This window comes from Marmota monax, unplaced genomic scaffold (assembly GCF_021218885.2).
Source record: "Marmota monax isolate L192 unplaced genomic scaffold, Marmota_monax_Labrador192_F-V1.1 WCK01_AAM20220418_F8-fsc00001, whole genome shotgun sequence".
Lineage (NCBI taxonomy): Eukaryota > Metazoa > Chordata > Mammalia > Rodentia > Sciuridae > Marmota > Marmota monax.
Window position 1 is genome coordinate 23,907,549 of NW_026693777.1, and position 19,812 is coordinate 23,927,360.

Below are 19,812 nucleotides of genomic sequence, written 5' to 3' on the forward strand. Positions count from 1 at the left end.
ATCTTATTCCAACAAATATAACAAATTTCTGTCACAAGAGTATGCAAATACTAACTCCTTATTCACAAATTAAAAATAATAAAAAATCACAATAAAATTAAATTTAAAACTTCTGGGAAAGACTTTGTATTTCATCATACTAAAATCTAATTTGTGGCTGCATTAGTATGGTGGCATAAAAAAAAGACTGAATTATAATGTGTTAAAGTTGTAGATTAATAGACAATAAGAGAACAAACAACCCAATCAACAAATGGGCCAAGGACCTGAACAGACACTTCTCAGAGGAGGACATACAGTCAATCAACAAGTACATGAAAAAATGCTCACCATCTCTAGCAGTCAGAGAAATGCAAATCAAAACCACCCTAAGATACCATCTCACTCCAGTTAGATTGGCAGCCATTATGAAGTCAAACAACAAGTGCTGGCGAGGATGTGGGGAAAAGGGTACACTTGTACATTGCTGGTGGGACTGCAAATTGGTGCAGCCAATTTGGAAAGCAGTATGGAGATTTCTTGGAAAGCTGGGAATGGAACCACCATTTGACCCAGCTATTCCCCTTCTCGGTCTATTCCCTAAGGACCTAAAAAGAGCATGCTACAGGGACACTGCAACATCGATGTTCATAGCAGCACAATTCACAATAGCAAGACTGTGGAACCAACCTAGATGCCCTTCAATAGATGAATGGATAAAAAAAATGTGGCATTTATACACAATGGAGTATTACTCTGCATTAAAAAATGACAAAATCATAGAATTTACAGGGAAATGGATGGCATTAGAGCAGATTATGCTAAGTGAAGCTAGCCAATCCCTAAAAAACAAATGCCAAATGTCTTCTTTGATATAAGGAGAGTAGCTAAGAACAGAGTAGGGTCGAAGAGCATGAGAAGAAGATTAACATTAAACAGGGATGAGAGGTGGGAGGGAAAGGGAGAGAGAAGGGAAACTGCATGAAAATGGAAGGAGACCCTCAGAGTTATACAAAAGTACATACAAGAGGAAGTGAGGGGAAAGGGAAAAATAATACAAGGGGGACAAATGAATGTCAGTAGAGGGGGCAGAGAGAGAAGAGGGGAGGGGAGGGGAGGGGAGGGGGGATAGTAGAGGATAGGAAAGGCAGCAGAACACAACAGACACTAGTATGGCAATATGTAAATCAATGGATGTGTAACTGATGTGATTCTGCAATCTGTATATGGGGTAAAAATGGGAGCTCATAACCCACTTGAATCAAAGTGTGAAATATGATATATCAAGAACTATGTAATGTTTTGAACAACCAACAATAAAAAAATTTTAAAAAATAAAAAAAGAAAAAAAATAAATAAAAAATTTTTAAAAAAAGTTGTAGATTAATAAGGATTACCATAGTTCACAGGGAAATGTGGCAAAATTAGCAAGATTTGCTCAAGATGCCAGGTACAAGGAACTTGACAGTATTAAGAAAGAAACGTGGCTCTAGAATGTGCATGTGTTATACAGAACAACTTACATGGAAATATCTTTCTCTTAGTGCATATGTTCCTTACCTGATCAAAGTTTTCACTGGAAGCTTTCTGATATCTTTTCTCAAACACACAGATCTTGTTGAAGTAAGTGATATAAACTTTTTATTAGGGTCCATCAACTAGGCAATGATAAAAAACTGTCTACAATCAATGCAAATTTTTAGGCTACCAAAGATTGATTAATTTCTAATCAATCCATTGGGTAAACTATAGTTTATGCCTTCTGTTGTAAAGTTGAAGGCATCGAGAATCAGATTCAGACTGATATAAAAATTGAGATTAGAAAACAATTAAATAGGTTCCTCCTTCTGGTAGGAACATTCCCAAAGTTGAATTTTACCCATTTCATAAGGATGCCCCAAATGTGTCCAGTTTTTTTTTTTAATACTATGACAAGTTTTAATCAAAACCAGAGAGGTACGCAGGAAACAGAGTTCTTTATTCTCATTATCACCCCTTTATCTTGCAGCTATGGCTCATTTAAAAAGTAAAGGGTAGCAGGACCTTTCACTCATAAAACATGACACTTAGAAGAGCTGTCACATTTGCTTGTGCTGGCCTAGCATTCTAGGGTCTCCAAGTGCTTTCCATTCAGTTACAAAAGCCAAAAATACTAACTATGCAACTGCTATTTCATGATGCAATTCATTTCACTGCAAAGTGGAACACCAAGCTCTTCCTATACAAAACATAGCCCTTTATCTTGAAGAGAAGCACATGCTGACAAAAAGAATATCTTTATTTCTTAACCAGAGAGAGCAATAACTTCCACCTTCCCTAAATACTCTCTCAGGAGGGTAAAGACACCATTACAGAAATGCATTCAGCCAAAAATTAAAGGATACTAAAGAGATTTTATGGTTTACCTAGAATCCTTGTCAGAATCTTTTAAGAAAAGAGGAAATATTTAGAAACAAAAATGATCTTTGGATTGAAACTGTTTTACTCACCCACTATTCTCCAGCCACCACCCCAGAATTTGGAACATATTATACTTAATAAATGTCTTTTGAGTGAATATATTTTGTATAAACCAAAATTATGAAAAATAGCAAGAAATACTTTAAGGGAAAACGAAGTCAGCAAAAATTATGCATAAATATGGTGAGACCATTGGGAAGTCTACCTTCTAGTCATCTGTGAAGTAATTGGGAATATTGCCACTTACGGGCAGGAAGTAGAAACTTCAATTGAGATATCTGGTGGCAGCATAGTGAGCAACAGAGAGCAGTTAGCAATGCTAGGGATTTATTCTAAGAATATCCATGGGCCTCCAGGACTGCCTATGAGTTTATTCTATAAAGGCTCAAGCTGTTCCATAGGTTTCACAGTGACTATAAATATAAGTGATTATTGTCTGTGTCTAGGATACAGCTTTATGACCCAAAGGGAACAAAAAACATGAAGGCACCGTAGAAGGAAAAACTAACCCAGATCCTGAAGGCATCTCCAAAGTCACTTAAGTCAAAACCTGAACAGAAACTCCCCAGAGAAAAACCTATGAAGCTGAGAAAAAGCAATGTGGCAAAAAACTATCCAAAGAAATGACCATGAGCTAGGAGTGTTTTTGTTTTTATGGATTATTATTTGTATTCACACAAAATACAAAAAGTTTTGAAGAACTTCATAAAGGCTGTCTTCCTGGGTGCCCTCCCATTCTTCTGTAGACATAACCAACACTGCAAGAAGATCTTCCTCTTTTAAAAGGCTTCCAAAGTTGATTGTTTCCTGATGCTCTTGGCAATACCCTCTAATGCAACCAAAGCAAGCTGAAGGCAATCTAGCAGCTTTTCCTGATAAGTTCAGCTACTATGTCTCACCTCCTTCTAAAACTCCATAACAAGAAAGTCTATTTTTATGGCACATAATTAAACCAATTTAATGATTTTATATTGGCGAGCACAATTGTTTTTATGATAACTAATGGCTTCAATGTGGAGCCACTGTACTTTGAAAGATTTTAAGTTCTGTGCTATCCCAAACAACACAGTACTAGCCAAAAGGAAATGGAATGGGTACACTTAAATTAATGAGAAACAACCTTCATATAATTCTTCCTATATTTAATAAGTAATCTTCTAGGAAGATGCTCTGACCCTGTCCACGTGGTCAGGAGAAAACGTGCACCTCCTCTTGGAATTGATATTAGAAGTCACTTCACAGCCTCCTCACCTCTCATCCAATCCCTTTAACTTCCCTACATGTTAAATTATTTCCAATTAAAATCCCTAAGCAAAGTGATTCTTCTCCAACCGCTTCATGTCTCTCCTTAATTAAGAAGACCAGACTCAAGACTAAACTCGGGAAAAGCAGGTTCACAGGTCCTCATCCAGATTCAATTAGCTTAGGAGCACAAGTAGCACAAGGCCAGTTCATGGTACCCAGTGACACTAAGCTTGAGGTAGTTTGTCCCTTACTGCTTCTGCAGATCAAATGCCAACAAAGGTTATTCTAATTTCCTAGGAAACAAACACTCCTCTTTACTCAAAAGTTTGAATCACTTGAGAACAACTGAGCATACTTTCAACAAGTCACTCTTAAAAGTCTCTTGAAAAAGGAATTATTGTCAGCTGATAGAATTCCTTTTATTGTTAGCTCTTAATCGGAACAGTAATAACCGGCTCTGAGTAGAACCTCCCAGTATAGCAGTTAGATGAATTTCAATAGCTTGTATTATTAGACCATTTAAAATTTTTCGCCTATATGGATATAAGACATAAGATGTCGGTTTAAAAAGGGTCCATTTTTAAAAGATTGTCTTTTTAGTGCTATACACTTCATTTTACATTTTCAGATCAAATTGAAATAGGTAGCCAAGTTGTCATCTTTACCAGCATTTTGATGAGGTCAACAAGGTACCCTGTCCATGTATGGACATCAGAGCTGTGGGCAGGGGGAGGCCTTTTGTGTGGTTTATTAAGATGTACACATGAGGTTCTGTACCTTTTCCAAACTAAGGGGATAAAAGACAGATTCTATTTTACCTCTGCTGAAGTCTATTTAAGACTCAATTTTTTCCATAAACTAGGCTTATCTTCAGATAACATCTTCTTTTTTTTTTTTTTAATTTTTTATTGTTGGTTGAACATCTACTTTCTTTGCAAATCCAGCCCGGCTTCCTGAGCCCTCTTCTGAGTATCTGAAAATTGTTTTGAGTTTTTTTCTGTTGTTAAAATTACTTCTCTTAGAAAAAGAAATAAATATTAAAAGTTTTTTTTTTTTTTTTCTATTTCAAGCATGATTCTGAGGAGGAAAAGCTGAATACTAACTATGTGCCAGGCTCTTTGCTAGGCACAACTGTGATTTCATTGTTCTCTCTTGTAAAAACCTTATGAGGTAGGTGTTATTTCCATTTTCCAGTTAAAGACACTGGGCCATGGGCAAGTTGATTAATTTTCTTAAGGCCACACAGTTAGCTGAGTTTCATTTCAGCCCTGGCTAAGACATACAGTCTATGCTAACTTTACAACATTAGACCAGTTTCATTTCCCCTATCTTTAAGTATTTTACATAATTCCACAAATTGTAGGAAAATGACTGCTTGTTAATCTTGAGTGTCTTTTGGTTTATTCATTTATTCTTCCTGAATATATGCTGGTGGAAGCTAAGTGTACCCAGATTATTAATTTCTTCAATTCTCCCATACCCATGTTGTGTGAACTTTTTTGTTGTTTCTGTTCATAGTTTTGCTTAAACAAATGATTCATTTTTCAAATTAAAATGCTCTTTACATTTCAGGATTATCCAGCATTTGCTTTTTGCTTTTGTCTTGGCTCAATCAGAATGGATTTTTTTTTTTAAAACAACAGTTTCATTTAAAGTAAGGAGAGATTACCACATGTGTTTTCTGCTCCTATTTCTTTATAAAAAAAAAAAAGAATTTGCCTCCATTTGGTTTCATGTCACAAATAATTCTTCTCTACTTATTTTTTGGATCTTGCCATCCTGAGTCCTCTGTGCTGCAAAAGGATATCTAGGTTTGGGGGAATTCACAGTTTGATGTCCACACTGAACCATCAATTCTGTCTATTTAGTGGCTAGCAGAGAGAAGCACTTTCACTTAACCTGATGGTAGTTTTCTACTTAAATGATGCTTTACTTGGTAGGAAAAGTGTTTTGGTTTTCCAGTAAGATCATATAGTGTAGCCTCAATATAAAGCACAGTGACTGACCAAGAGGTAACAATAATTTGTAAAATATCGTGAGGTCTACACACTGTCAAAAAAATATGTTTCAGACTTCCTGTAGCACCTAGCACTATGGAGAAGGTGAACATTTGAGATCAATCACTTAACTGTCAAGGAAGGGAGTTGGAGTTAACAGTGTCTAAAGCGAAGGACAACGCAACGCCATACTCATTTCCCCTTGCAAACATGGTGGGGATTCTTTCTCAGGCCTTGTGCAGGTGGAATGCTTAGGATAATACACCCAAAGGCATTACAAATTCTTCTTATTTTAGGGAAGGCAAGACCTCCCTGACAGTTATGCAGCATCAGCAAAAACAGGGTCCAAAACAACTGTGCATCACACAGGGAGCCAGTGAAGGCGAGGGAACTGCGAGCAGGTGTTCGGCTGCCTGGTGAATGGTCCATTTAAAAATTCAACAATAGTCAGAGGGGAGCAGAGAGTACAACAGCCACCACCATGACTGGTGAGACCAACATTTCCCAATTCAGTGTAAACTCTTGCCTTGAAAGAAGGCACGTTACAAAGCAGATTTTTATAAACCCAGTACATCATTTGTTCTCAACAATATTATTCATAAAGTGTGCTCTTCAGGAAAAAAATCTCTGAAAGAACCACTCATGCAACAAAAACCAGGGCTGCTTCCATGTCAAATCTCCCCACAAGATATTAATCATTAGCTAGATGAAATAGGCAAAAGCAGCTTTCTCACTGCAGAACCAACTAATTATGTTTCATAAGTCTTTTGAAAAGCAAATGTAGATGTAAAAGCTCAAGTGAAAAACATGTTAGATGCATTTGTGTCTAGACTTTGCCAAGAAAATAAGGGAGTTTAAGTGCCCAAAATCAAAAGATCTTACTAAACTAGAATTTCAAATCAAGGTTTAAAAAAAAAATCAGCCTCCTATTTTAATGCATCTTGTCTTTAGAATTTTATGTTTATACAATCAGCTGAGGGTGAACGTTGCTGTATTTTCAAGATGTACATGCATCCTATATGGTGAATAGCACCAACACAGAAAAGTTATAAAAATAAAAAATGCTTTTCAGGCATCCTTTCCCTTAAATCGCTGCACATTCCTATAAACTGCATCATATGAACACTATTGGAAAGCAGATCAAGCACACAAGGATATCTTTACTACACCAAACGAAAACCTTTAACACAGGGTGGGTCAAGGGAGCAGAAAATGAAGTCCAGGTGATTATTAGGCACCACAAAGCAGGGGATGCAGGCAACATGTACAGCAAGAAAATATGAGGGGGACAAACCCAAGGCTGTGTGTACAATATATACAGATTTTTTTCACATGTAAATTTTAAAGTGAATGCTGCTATTATACGACTGCATGAAGGAAAGCATAACGAGGCTGCTCTACTTCCCTTTAAACACAAGGCATAAAGAGAGTAAGGGAAGTGAAAAGCCAGTTCTTTGTGCCACGACTTAATCAATCGCACTCAGTTCTACTCAATGACAGAGCCACACTCAGCAGTTAATGGATATAATGCTGGAAAAGCACTTTGAGGTCTTCCAAAGAAAGGTAGGGTAAAAACCCAAAGGAGCATGGTTTCATTACGTAGCCCATAACGGAGCAGCATATGTATGAAATAAGAGACTTAATCTGCAAATTCTCATTCTTCCATAGGAAACCATTTCTCTCCAACACTGAACCCTGAAATCATAGTAGAGTTCTCCTCTGCCCTAGTCTGGTCTTGTCAGGATAACCATTACACACTGCAAGGAATAAATATGTTCTTCAAGTGTTACAGCCTACGCTTACAATCTGTCAAAATGCAGAGCGGAGGAGGAGTTGTGTGTTTTTGACTGTATACATCCATCACTAGCTATCACTGTTCCCACAGACAGGAAAAAGTCAACAATGAAACATAAAAGCTAAAAATAAGTGACTGAGCAAGTGCTCAGAAAAGCTTCACATTGGGCACTGGGTTAAATGTACATTCCTCCTCTTTTTGTATTACTGCCAGTTGAAAGTAATTGAAATTAAGAGCTCAGAGGTAGGGATAAAGAAAATAAACCATGCACTGCATAAATATGTAAAAGTTAGAAGAAAAATTTCATGCTCATAACCACACAAAATGAGTGTTCTAAATAACACATGCCCAGAATGCAAGTAATGACTAATATATGTTGCTGCAAATACCATGAAAAAATGACATTTATAGGCACTTCAAATGCTCAAAAAAAACTTAGTGTCATTTCATCTAAGCTGAAAATATTTCTTCATTCAGGTGTTTACATGTTCATTTCCAAGAGCCAATCAAATCAACATTTATTGAAGACTCACTGTGTACAATTTACCACAGTCTAAAGATGGAAAATGAGCATGGTTTACATGCAAGAGTACATTCAAAATGCATATCTGAGTATATATGATTGACAACAGAAAAATATAATTCAAAAGAACAGCAGATTCAGAAAAATTTGTAACTCCATGACTTCAATAGGTTTCTTTCTTTTTTTTTTTTCTTCTCATTCTTAGGAATTTGTTAGGTGAGAAAGGCAGCATAAAAACCTTGAAAATTACAAGTTTGAAATCTTACACGTTCTAAACTACTCTTACCAACAATAAGTTTTTAAACTCTTTTCTAGTTTCAAAAATGATTCATGTAAATCAAGTCTGATAGAAACCATTATATGTAAGTGAGATGAACGAAGTATTTAATTAATACAAATTTATTTTGTAAGTAGAAGTTTATAATATTTACTTTTAAGGTAAATGGGGTTTTTTTGACAAAGGGAAAAACATGAAATAAAGGATTATGAATTACAGTTATATTTTCTTATGAGCCTCAGCATCTGATTCATTTCTGCATTTTGGAATTTTTTGCACTGAGAAAAATCTGATCATACACCTAAGTGATCGCAAATAGTAACATTTAACAGCTCCTTTGCAATCTCGGGTTACTCTCCAAGTGAACAGAGACATTAGGGGAAGCTTCATCCCACAGTGTGAACCAAAACTCAATAACGTATTAGCACAAATTAACACATCATCAGTGGTCTCAACTATGGTAACATTTTCTATGTCGTACACTTGGCTGTGTGTGTGGTTTTCTATTACAATATTTAAATTCAAATAAAACCTTCAAGAAACCCAAAACTCAGAATGTCCTAGGGTTAGTAAATCTCTCTTTGAAAGCCTGAAAAGCTTGCTAGGACACAGGACACACTAGACTTTGTGTCAGTAGCCAGCCACGCAGGTAACCAAAGCAGACATAGCCCACAAATGCCAGCTGGCACACCTAGGATTCCAGCAAAGTGTGCCATCTGCAGATCTGCTGGCCTTTAGTATCCTTCATTTCCTCCCAATGATCTTGCTCCTCCTCTCCACTGCTGTTCTGGCCCATAGCAATCCAGCCAATCATCTCTTTACGTTTCATAGTACGCCTGTTATAAATGGAAATCATCAATGTGACATCAGAGAGCTGAAAGAGCGCCACCTGGAAAACAAACGTCTCCTTATAAACAGGATTGGGCTGACCACGGCGAATGGATGTCTTGCATCGGGACATCTCTTGGCCCACAGAATTGAGTAGAAAGAGTTTTCCATATGTATCTATGGGAAACAAAACAAAACAAAACAAAAGTAGGATTGGGAAACAAGAGAACACCAGTGTTTTCTGTTTTTCTAGTTTAATATTTACATGGCCTGCAAATTTTTCCTTTCAATATACTGATCCGTACTCTTGGGCCCAGTCCTTGCTTTGGGAGTAACACAGCTCACATAAATTATTAGGGACAGGGATTACTACATTGAATGCCTGATGTTTCGTGCCACTCCCTTCCAGCACATTGTTCCTGTTCATTAGAACCTCTACTTGCACAGGGTGTGTACATAGGTGCACAGGTAATGTATGTGTAATGGTGTTGGTGGACCAGTTCTTCACATATATACATATATTTTTTATCTATGTATTTTTTCATCATCAAAATACTGCTTTGTGACTGAGTTAAAGAGTCATTTCTCTTCTCACTGTCTGTTGTCTGCATATCCTTTGGACCACCTCATTTACTCCAACCCTCCTGCTCTCTTCCTTCCCCTTTCCCTTTGGTGCACACTCTCCACACCCTCATATCCCAACTGATACCCACCTTTCCACAAGTGCTATGAATTAAGTTCCATTTGGATATCACTTTATTCCAGAAATCTTTGCTGACTTCTTTCTCCCACTAGACCTGGTTCAGATAACCCTTCTGAGGCCTCCACCAAAACCTAGCCTATCGCCTGTATCATCACTGATCACTTATTTGTCTGCAAAGACTGTCAATTACCCAATGGTAGAGAGGAACTGCCTGTTCCCATCATGCCCCTGAAGCCTGGCCCAGTGCCTAACATGTGCTCAACCTTCGACAAATATTTTGTGATGCATGTTCACGATTAGCCAGAAATATCGACTTTCTTTCTTCTTTTAGTCTCAAGTTTTCAAACTTATGAAACAAAGTCAAAACCTCTCCTTTTATAACCCCTGCACTGGGATGCTATAAAATAGTGACAAGAATCATATTTTTAGTTGCTTATAGAAAGGAAAGAAAACATCCAAATTTTACCAACATACATAGTCTACTTTTGCCAAAACTCCTAAATGGAAATTATCTCAATTATATTTTATTAAATCACTGAATTTATCATTTTTTTAAAAAAACTTTTCCCTTAACTACAGTTTTTACTAACTCAGATGCATATCGTACTTTAAATACTTCAAAAGGTTAGGGTGTTTTCCCAAATTCCATCATTCTGTACATTCTTTGCATGTAGGCAGCTAGCTGATTAGTGTTTACGGCTCACTTCCCCACCTAACGACCAGTCAAACTTTTTAAAGTGTAAACCCAGATCTCTGTAATTTACTGTTCTCCCCAAGAGCACTATAAAGTAGGAAACAAATTACAACCTGCAGTTTTCTTTGTATGTTGATCTTTTTCTATTCCGGTTTGATGTGTTATTTTATGCACTTATCTGCTGAGAAACACAAGGTGTGAAATTACACTTCAGGTGTGAAAACACTTCTCTGTCTCAGAAACAGGGCTCTCCACTCTTCAAACTGTTCTACAGAAAGAGCTGTCACAAAACCGACAATGGGGGAGTGAATTAGCATTTCCCTGGCTGTACAGCTACAGGATTCCTAGGAAAAGCCAATCCAGTCACCAACCAACGCTCTGGCAATTCTTCTGCCAGTCACAGCATCAAGAATTGAGTGGATTTTGCAAACAAAGACATGCTCATTTTATAAAGAGCAATTTCAAGCTGTATGCCCTCACAAGAACATTTTCTAATTAAAAGAAAGGCTGCTCACTATTGAACTGCCATTGCTGAAACTGGGTGATACACACATGACAATGAAAGAAAATAATTTTATAATCAATCCAGCCTGAGGATACATGACCCAAGGATTGTTCTAGTTCAAAAAGGGAAGCTTTCATCAACCTGTGCGGACCTTTTAAGGCCAGAACAGAGGCCAGGCTGAGGAAATGCTTGTGTGGAAAAGTAGGGGGAGCATGATGGGAGTCTCTTGGGGTTCAGTGACTTACTCTGATGAACATCAGTAAGAATGGATAGAGAAGGAATCCAGTTAAATAAATATCCAGTTTAAATGACCTCTGTTTTAATTCTTTGGAAACTGATAATAGTTGCTACAAAATAACACTGAACAATATTTTATTTTCTGATGATGATTCAGAAAGCTTTGTAGTATCTTTAGTAACTTCGAGCCATTATCAAAGGCTGAATGGGTCCTAATCCCTTGATAATTCTGACAGCTACTTTATTGGTCAATTGTCTTGAGCTAAAAGAAGATGCCAATGTGCTGAAACCATATATAATCATATAATCTCCAATTTATCCTGACATAAAAGTGATCATTTGGAACTCAAAAGACAGTTGTCCCAAGGGTCAACATGGTATTCAGAGGTGATTAATAGAGCCCACACAAAATGTCTGTCCATTCACAGCATAGTATTCTCTAAATTGTACTAGAGACTAAATCTTCAGAGAAGGGTTGGCAGGGAGCATGATTCACAGGGATGCAGGGCAAGGGAAAGAAATTTTGTCATTTCACTTTCCCTTCTCTTTTCATTTATTAATACTTGTAAAAATTTTTAAGATAGATAATAGAAAACAGCATCCACACAGCATCTTGTGATAGCCAGAGTTTTTCATATTTGCTATAGATATTTTCTTGTTTTTGTTTGATTTTTAAAAAGTATTAAAATTGAAAAGTCCTTGAGTAACCTTCCTTGGTCACATTCAACTTCTCTTAGATTTGGAGTTAATTATTTCCACGCATGTTTTTAAACCAGTACAAATTTTGCAGATGTAAATAAAAATATCCAAAATATATTTAATAATGTTTTATACATTAAAAGTATTTAACATTATAGTGTATATCTTCCTGAAATTTGATTTTTTTGTTCAGGATTAATTTTTATTATCCCAATGAATATATACCTGTGATTCATGTATTTTATCTGCTGTATATATTGTTCCAATATATTATTAAGACACAGTTTGCTTTCCATTCTCTTAATTAAGGACATTCACTTATAACAGCCAACAATTGAGATTTGGGCATGGTGGAGCCTGCCTGTAATACCAGCAGCTCAGGGAGCTAGTCAGAAGAATTGCTAGTTGAAAGATAGCCTCATCAACTTAGCAAGATCCTAAGCAACTTAATAAGAGCCTGTCTCAAAATAAAAAAGGCTGGGGATATAGCTCAGTGGCTAAGTGACCTGGGTTCAATCCCAAGTACCAAAAAAACATTCATTTTTGGAAGATTTCAGTAAACATTTTTCTCTATTTTGTATTGAACCAATATTCACTGATATTCAAGAATTTCTCCAGGGTGTACATGAGAGTGAGTTACTGCATTCTTTACAAATTCTAGATGCAAAATCTATACCAGTATATCCATTACTATTATTTTCTCCCTCTCTATGGCTTATCTTTTTGCTTAGTTTATGGTTACTTTTGTAGAACAAATGTTTTAGATTTTTATGGAATCAGGTTTATACCTTTTTTTCAGTTGATGTTTTTATTACAGTTTTTTTAAAAAACTATCTGAAATTCAATAGTCTCCCATATTTTCTTCTGAGTTCTAAGAATTTGTTTTTCATTAGAATTGACCTTTGCATGTGATGTGAGTTAAAGATTTAATTATTTTTTCCATATGGCAAACATTATTGATTAAACAATCCATTATCTCCTGGGTGATCTGTAATTACATATCTGTCAGATATCAAGAATACAGGCTTGAGTGTCTTTCTTAAGCCTGATAATACTCGTCTTTCTTAAGCCTGATAATACTCATTATCATCATTTTATATTATGTCTTGATATCTACTGTGGATAATAACTTTTACCATATTTTAAAAACTATCTTAGTTATTTTAAACTCTTGCTTGGTTTAATTGGTTCTTGTATATGAATTTTTAAATTAGCTTTCAAGTTCTGTACTAAACAAACAAAAGAAATAAACCAAAAAAAATCACTGTTGGAATTTTGATTGGGATTGTACTGGACTGATGGATTAATTTGGAAAAAGCTGTTGTTTTCACAATACAGAAGACTCTCATCAATGAACATGGTATATCTCTCTATTTAGTTTCTTTTGCATTTCCCAAGGGTTTTGTCATTTATTTCCTACAATTGCCTTACTTACCTTTGTTTAATGTTATTTTTGGTATCCTGGAAATTTTGTTGCTTTTGTAATAAAAACTCTACTTTCTAATTGCTGATGTATTAGACCACAAGTGATTTTGTATAAAAAAATTATTTAAATTTGTGGATTTTCCTATGCTTTAAGTGTAGACAATCAGATTTTCACCAAATAAAGGAAGTTTTAATTTTATTTGTTCTTATTCTACTGAACTACCTAGAATGTCTACTATCAAATAAGTTTCCTTCTATGCCACATTAGTTGACATTCAATACCACTTTCACCTATCTAATATCTTTCCTATACTCAAGGGACATAAATCCGTAAAACTATATTCCCCTAAATCTTTTGCCTGTAAGCTTCCAGTTAGATTCCACTAATGAAAGCTATTTGTATGATACAGGAAGTGGGAAAAAAGGGAAGCCAAAACTCCCTAGAACAAGCTGCATTGTGCATTGGCATTAGTGGATGACAATGGAGGAACTCTGTCCATGACATTTAGAAATCCTCACGAGACTTACCTCTTCTGTGTACACACAGCTCAGAGTATAAGGACATCTTTCCCATGATGTCTGCTTTAATTTCCTGAAAATTGTCTTCCACATTTTTATTCTCCAGCTTTCCAATAGTTAAACAACTCCCAGCATAATATACCAAGATTATTTTCTATTTTACTAACAAAATCTTACTGATGTAATAACTGGTAATCTCAGCTGGAATGTTGCCATCATAAAATAATAACAACAATGATAATAATAATAATAATAATAATGAGGAGGAGGAGGAGGAGGAGGAGGAGGAGATGATTTGGCCAAGAAGTAAGAATGAGAATTGTCTTTTGTCTTAGAAGTTATGTTTCAGGTAATCAAGAAACCAGTATTAGGGCTGGGACTGAGACTTAGCAGTAGTGCACTTGACTGGCATGTGTGAGGCACTGGGTTCAGTTCTCAGCACCATACATAAAAAAATAAAATAAAGGTCTATCCACAACTTAAAAAATAAATTTTTTAAAAAATCCTTAAAAAAATGAGAAACAAGTATTAGAGAATAGAACAGAAGAAATCTACAATCCATGTTGTGTGAGTAAAACTGCCATTTGCTACAACTCAGAAGGAAGAACATATGCCTAATGAGTTTGTTGCTCTAGGTAAAGAGATTGAAAAAAACAGAATTTAGAATCATGTATTCAGTATTATTGGCTTCATTTGGAATGAAGAAGGAAAGGTTATGCTTGGGAAAGAACTGACCCCTGTGTAAAGAAAAAAAAGAGAGAAAATACAGAAACTCAGAACTTTTTATAATTTGGCAAGCTGATTGTTTCTAAACCTCCAAACAGTAAGAAACTCAGTCTTTGAACAACAAAGGCCTACTAAACCTCCCCAGGTGAATAATGTGATATTTAATTCACATCAAATATCAAATTATGGGTGTGGCCTTCCCAGCAGATTTGGACTTTCCCAGCAAGAGCTTAAAATAACTAAGTTTTTAAAAGATGGTAAGAGTTATTATCCATACTAGATACTAAGAAACATTATAAAATGATGATGATGAATATTATCAGGCTTAAGGAAGACATGTAGGCCTGGACTCTTGATATCTGACATATATGTAATTACAGATCCCCAGAGAGATGATGGATCATTTAATCAATAATGTTTGCCACATGAAAAACATACATTGATTGAATGTCTATGTCAAATTTCCTTCCATTTTAAGGCTGAGTAATATTGCATTTTTTTGTATACTTTTTGCTTATTTGACATCACTTTTCAAATTCCATTGTTCAGAACTGGGCTGGGTTTTGAACAATGAAATTTGAGAAATGATGTCATCTTCAGTCATAGCCATAATGAACTACATTTCTTGCTCTTCCTCAAGCAAGAAATCTCCCAGGCTGTCTCCTCCCCTTCCAGGGCAACGAGGGAGGTCATGGGTTGAAGATCACATTTTTTTGGCCCATTAAATGGAGAAAGCCTGCATACGTTGGTCAGAGCCAAGAGGAAAGTTACGTGATTCACTTTGGACTGTGATGCAAAAGAACTTTTGCCATGTTAGGCCACTGAGACTGCAGAGTTTATCTGTTGAAATATCACAGGCTAGTCCGTGTTATCACATCTGCTACTACACATCTGCTAAAGTTACTTTTATCATTAATGAATAGTGCATTTTATCAAAAGCTTCTATTTGCATCAATTGAGATAATGTTTTCTTATAAATCAGTTAATATGTGAATTAGACTAACAGATTTCCTAATATTGAATCATTCTTATATTCCCAAATTAAGCTCAATTTGTTGGTAATTACTTTCTTTTTTCCCCCCCATATAGACTGTGAAGCTAGATGGGCCCAATATAAACTGCAGTTGTATGTGAGGGATAGTAAGGAAAGGGAATGGGGAAAGAGTAGAAGAAAGAGAGAAATATTATATTATATCTATCTTTTACATGGCAATTTTTGTTCCCTTTATTATGACTATTAACAGTTTCATTTACAGTTACTGTTTTGGTTTCTACTGTTTATTTCACATTCGTTATACCATTGAAACATTTTGGCTGTTTTCTATTTGATTTATAGCATTTTCTTTATTCTCACTTCTATTGGTTTGAAAGTTAGATTAAAATTTTTAACATGTACACTTGATTTAATGTCTAAAGTTTATCAATCTCTCTGATTTTCTGTTTTCTAATCTCTTAATTTTTAGAAGAGTATTTTAGAGCTGTATTAAGTTTATAACAAAGTTGAGCAGAAGTGTGAAGATTTTCTATATACCCCTGCTCCCACATACATACAGCCTCTTAATCTCTCAGTTTTTCCCCTGACACATGGCATCTGAACAACTAGCTCTTACATGAGTTATTCACAACTTTGTTTTACAATAATATCCTCTGATATATCTTCAATGAATTTCTTTCCAGTTTTAAAAAAACATGTTATAATACATGTAACACAAAATTACCATCTTCACCATTTTTAAGTATACACTTCAGGGGTATGAAGTAGACTCCTAATGCTGTGCAACCTACCACTATCTACCTCCAGATCTCTTTTCAGCTTGTGAAAACTGAAACTCTACACAAATTAAACACTAAATCTCCATTTCCCTCTCCCTTCAACCTTTGGCAATCACCGTTGTCTGTCTATCTCTTATTATTTTTACTATTCTAAACATCCTCATATAAGTAGAATTATGCAGTATCTTTTTATGACTTGCTTATTTCACTTAGCATAATGTCCTCAAGGTTGATACATACAATATATCAGAATTTTCTTCCATCTTAAGGTAATATTCCATTTTATATATATATATATATCTTTTGTTTATCCATTAATCCATCTTTGAACATTGAGGATGCTTCCGTGTTTTAAATATTGTGAAAAATGTTACTGTGAATGTGATAATAGAATATCTCCTCAAGATCTTGCTTTCAATTCTTTGGGTTACATAGCCACAAAGTAGAATTGTGCCGTCATATAATAGTTTTCTTTTCCTTTCTTTGTTTTGAGAAACTGCCATACTGTTTTGCACAGTGCTGCACCATTTTACATTCCTACCTGAAATGCAAAAGGGCTTTAATTTCTCCACATTCCCACTAACCCTTGCTATTTTGTGGGTTTTCTTTTTTAACAGTAGTTACCCTAATGTGTGTGAGGTGATCTCTCATTGGAAGTTCATTGTATTTTCCTGGTAACTAATGATACCGAGTATCTTTTCATATTCCTGATGGCTATTTTTCTATCTCCTTTGGAGAAATACATATATTTGAGTACTTTACACATTTTAAAAACCAGATTGTTTGGTATTTCATTTTTGAGTTTTAGGAGTTCTCTATATATACTGGATATTAATCCCTTTCCAGATATATATCTTCCATTCTGTGGGTTGCCTACTTACCCTGTGGTTGTCATTTGATGCAGTTTCTTAACTTTCATATAGTCTGTTTGTTTTGTTCTGTTTTTGTTTGTTTGTTTGTTTTGTTTTGTTTTTCTTGTGCCTTTGGTGTCATGAGTCATTTCCAAATCAAATGACAAGATTTTGTTCCACATTTCCTCAAAGAATTTTATATTTTAGGTCTTCCACTAAATCATCAATCTTTTTTAAATTGATTCTTGAATATGTTAGGTACAGGACCAACTTAATTCTTCTGTATGTTGATATCCAGTATCCAGTTTTCCCGGTAACTTTTTTTTTAACCATCCTTTTTCGTTAAATGGCATTGACATCCACGTCAAAAGTCACTTGACCATATATCATAGTCTCTATACCCCCTTAAGTACCTTAAAATTCTCTGATTTCCATCTCCCTTCTCAACCTTTGTGTTCTGTCTGCTAGAATGTTACTTCCACTTTTTCTCCTAATATTGGTCATTTTTACTACAGTTTACACTTATTTATATGTTTGACAATTTCTGTGTTCATTATTCCTTCTTACATATTATTACTCCCTTCTAATTTCAATTTCTTTCTGCTGAAATACACTATTTACTAATTTACTAGTTCTTTCAGTGGCAGGTGAAAACTTTGGAGAAAATATCTTTATTTTTCTTTCCTCCAGAGAACAAATTACTGAGTGTTTTTATCTCAAGACTTTGCTATTATTGTCCCACTGTCCTCTAGCTTCTGCCAGTACTGTTAGGAGCCCATCCTCTCAATCTGCTCTCGTTCCTCTGTAGGTAACTATGTTTTCAAAATATCTTTCTTCAGATATAATTCACATACCATGGTAACTGTCTTGTTTTTTTACTCCTGCTTTTAAAATTTTCTAACTCTGCTATCATTATGAGAATTAAATGAGTTAATGTAGAACAAGAAATATCACATAGGCACTCAATGAGCTAGTGCCACATCTAGATCTTCATATGAACTGACCATAATTCTGAGCACATACAGTGGCTACTACTACCCTATACTTTAAAAGGATTTTAAAAGACACTCGTGTGTCCTATATGTGTTCATTTTCATTGAGTCCTTTTCCCCCTTGTACTTCGTTGGTAGAATGTGCACTCAGAATCCCACTTGTTCTTCACACTACACCAAGGCAGCTTGACTTGCTTTTTTGTTTTTCTTTCCTCTAGTCTCTGCTATTGTGAGTGCCTAACAAGGTTAATATGCTGCTGCTGCTGCTAAGTATTATCATTTGGGTTGTAATTATCATGTGTGGCTAATCATGCACATGCTGAGAAGCTGAGAAACTTCTTGTTTTGAACTGGAGGGGACATCTTAATGATAGTTTTTGACAAGGATCATTATATGTGTACATGTACACATATATACACAATAAAGTAGCACAATGTAGAGGGAGACAGCACAGATGAAGATGCAGAAAGAGACCCTGCCAACAGAATAGCTAACTTGTTTTTAAACACAGCACATGGATCCATAACATTCACTTGTTAACCTCATTTCATAGAGGAGGAAATTAAATTCAGAGAGGTTAAATCACATGTAATTGGGTGGTAGGCCTAGGATAACAACAGAATAGAACTGCTAAGTTGATACTGAATTGCCTTCCCTTGACGTAAAATTTGAAAGACTACCAAATATTTCTATTTCTTGTTGATAACTTTTACAAAGGTGTTTTGCAAATGCACATCCAGAGTTCAGATTTCTACCATATTTCACACATTGCTTTTCCCCCTGGACCATCAGCCATGCACAGACCTGGAAACTTTGCCATCAAAGCCTATACCATTTTAACTGCAAAAATGGTAATATTCTGAACACCGACCACAAGCACTGAATGGGATATTACCTTGAAAATAACTGGAAACATACTTGAAACACTGCTATATGATTTGGGCTAAGAGTACTTCCTTTTGTCATACCACTTACATATTTTTTATGAATAGGATCCCTGGGCTAGTTTCAACAATTTTCAAGTAGCCTACTTAACTTTCCTAACCCATCTACATGATAAAAAAAAAAAAACCCAACACTTTATAACATGGACATTGTCATCACCAAAAGGTAACAAATGAACATATCTATTTATCTATACTATATGAGCAGAGAAAAAGGTTGAAGTTGGAAAGAAAAAGATGCTCAGCCTCATGCTTTCTCTGCTTTCTCTGAAGATGATGTGGCTTATGAAGAACACCACAGAGTATACCCTCAGCTTCAGTTGGTTGTTACCCATCTAGCCAATCCAAGGTAAAGCCAGAATAATAGAATTAAATCTTCAAGTGTCATTTAAAAAAATATTTAATTTTTACTTGTAGTTGGACACAATACCCTTATTTATTTACTTTTATGTGGTGCTGAGGATCGAACCCAGGGCCTTGCACATGCTAGGCAAGTGCTCTACCGTTAAGCCACAACCCCAGCCCATGAAGTGTCATCTTAATGTTAAAAAGAAATGTACTGCCAACCACGGACATTCTCAGCCCCTATCTATAGCTGAGACTCATTTTTTTCTTGTTAGTTTTTTAACCCACTTGAACT

At 35.5% G+C, this 19,812-nt stretch overlaps 1 protein-coding gene across 3 annotated transcripts in view; it reads right to left on the reverse strand.

Moving 5' to 3' along the window:
- Positions 1-4,517: 4,517 nt before the first annotated feature.
- The window catches only part of Syt16 (synaptotagmin 16), a 256,940-nt gene continuing 241,645 nt past the window's right edge, over positions 4,518-19,812 (reverse strand). For all 3 annotated transcript variants that reach the window (XM_058584608.1, XM_058584607.1, XM_046461719.2), the window contains one exon: positions 4,518-9,281. In XM_058584608.1, the coding sequence (XP_058440591.1) occupies positions 8,968-9,281 (314 nt within the window). In that variant the 3' untranslated portion in view covers positions 4,518-8,967. The remainder of the gene's footprint in view (positions 9,282-19,812) is intronic.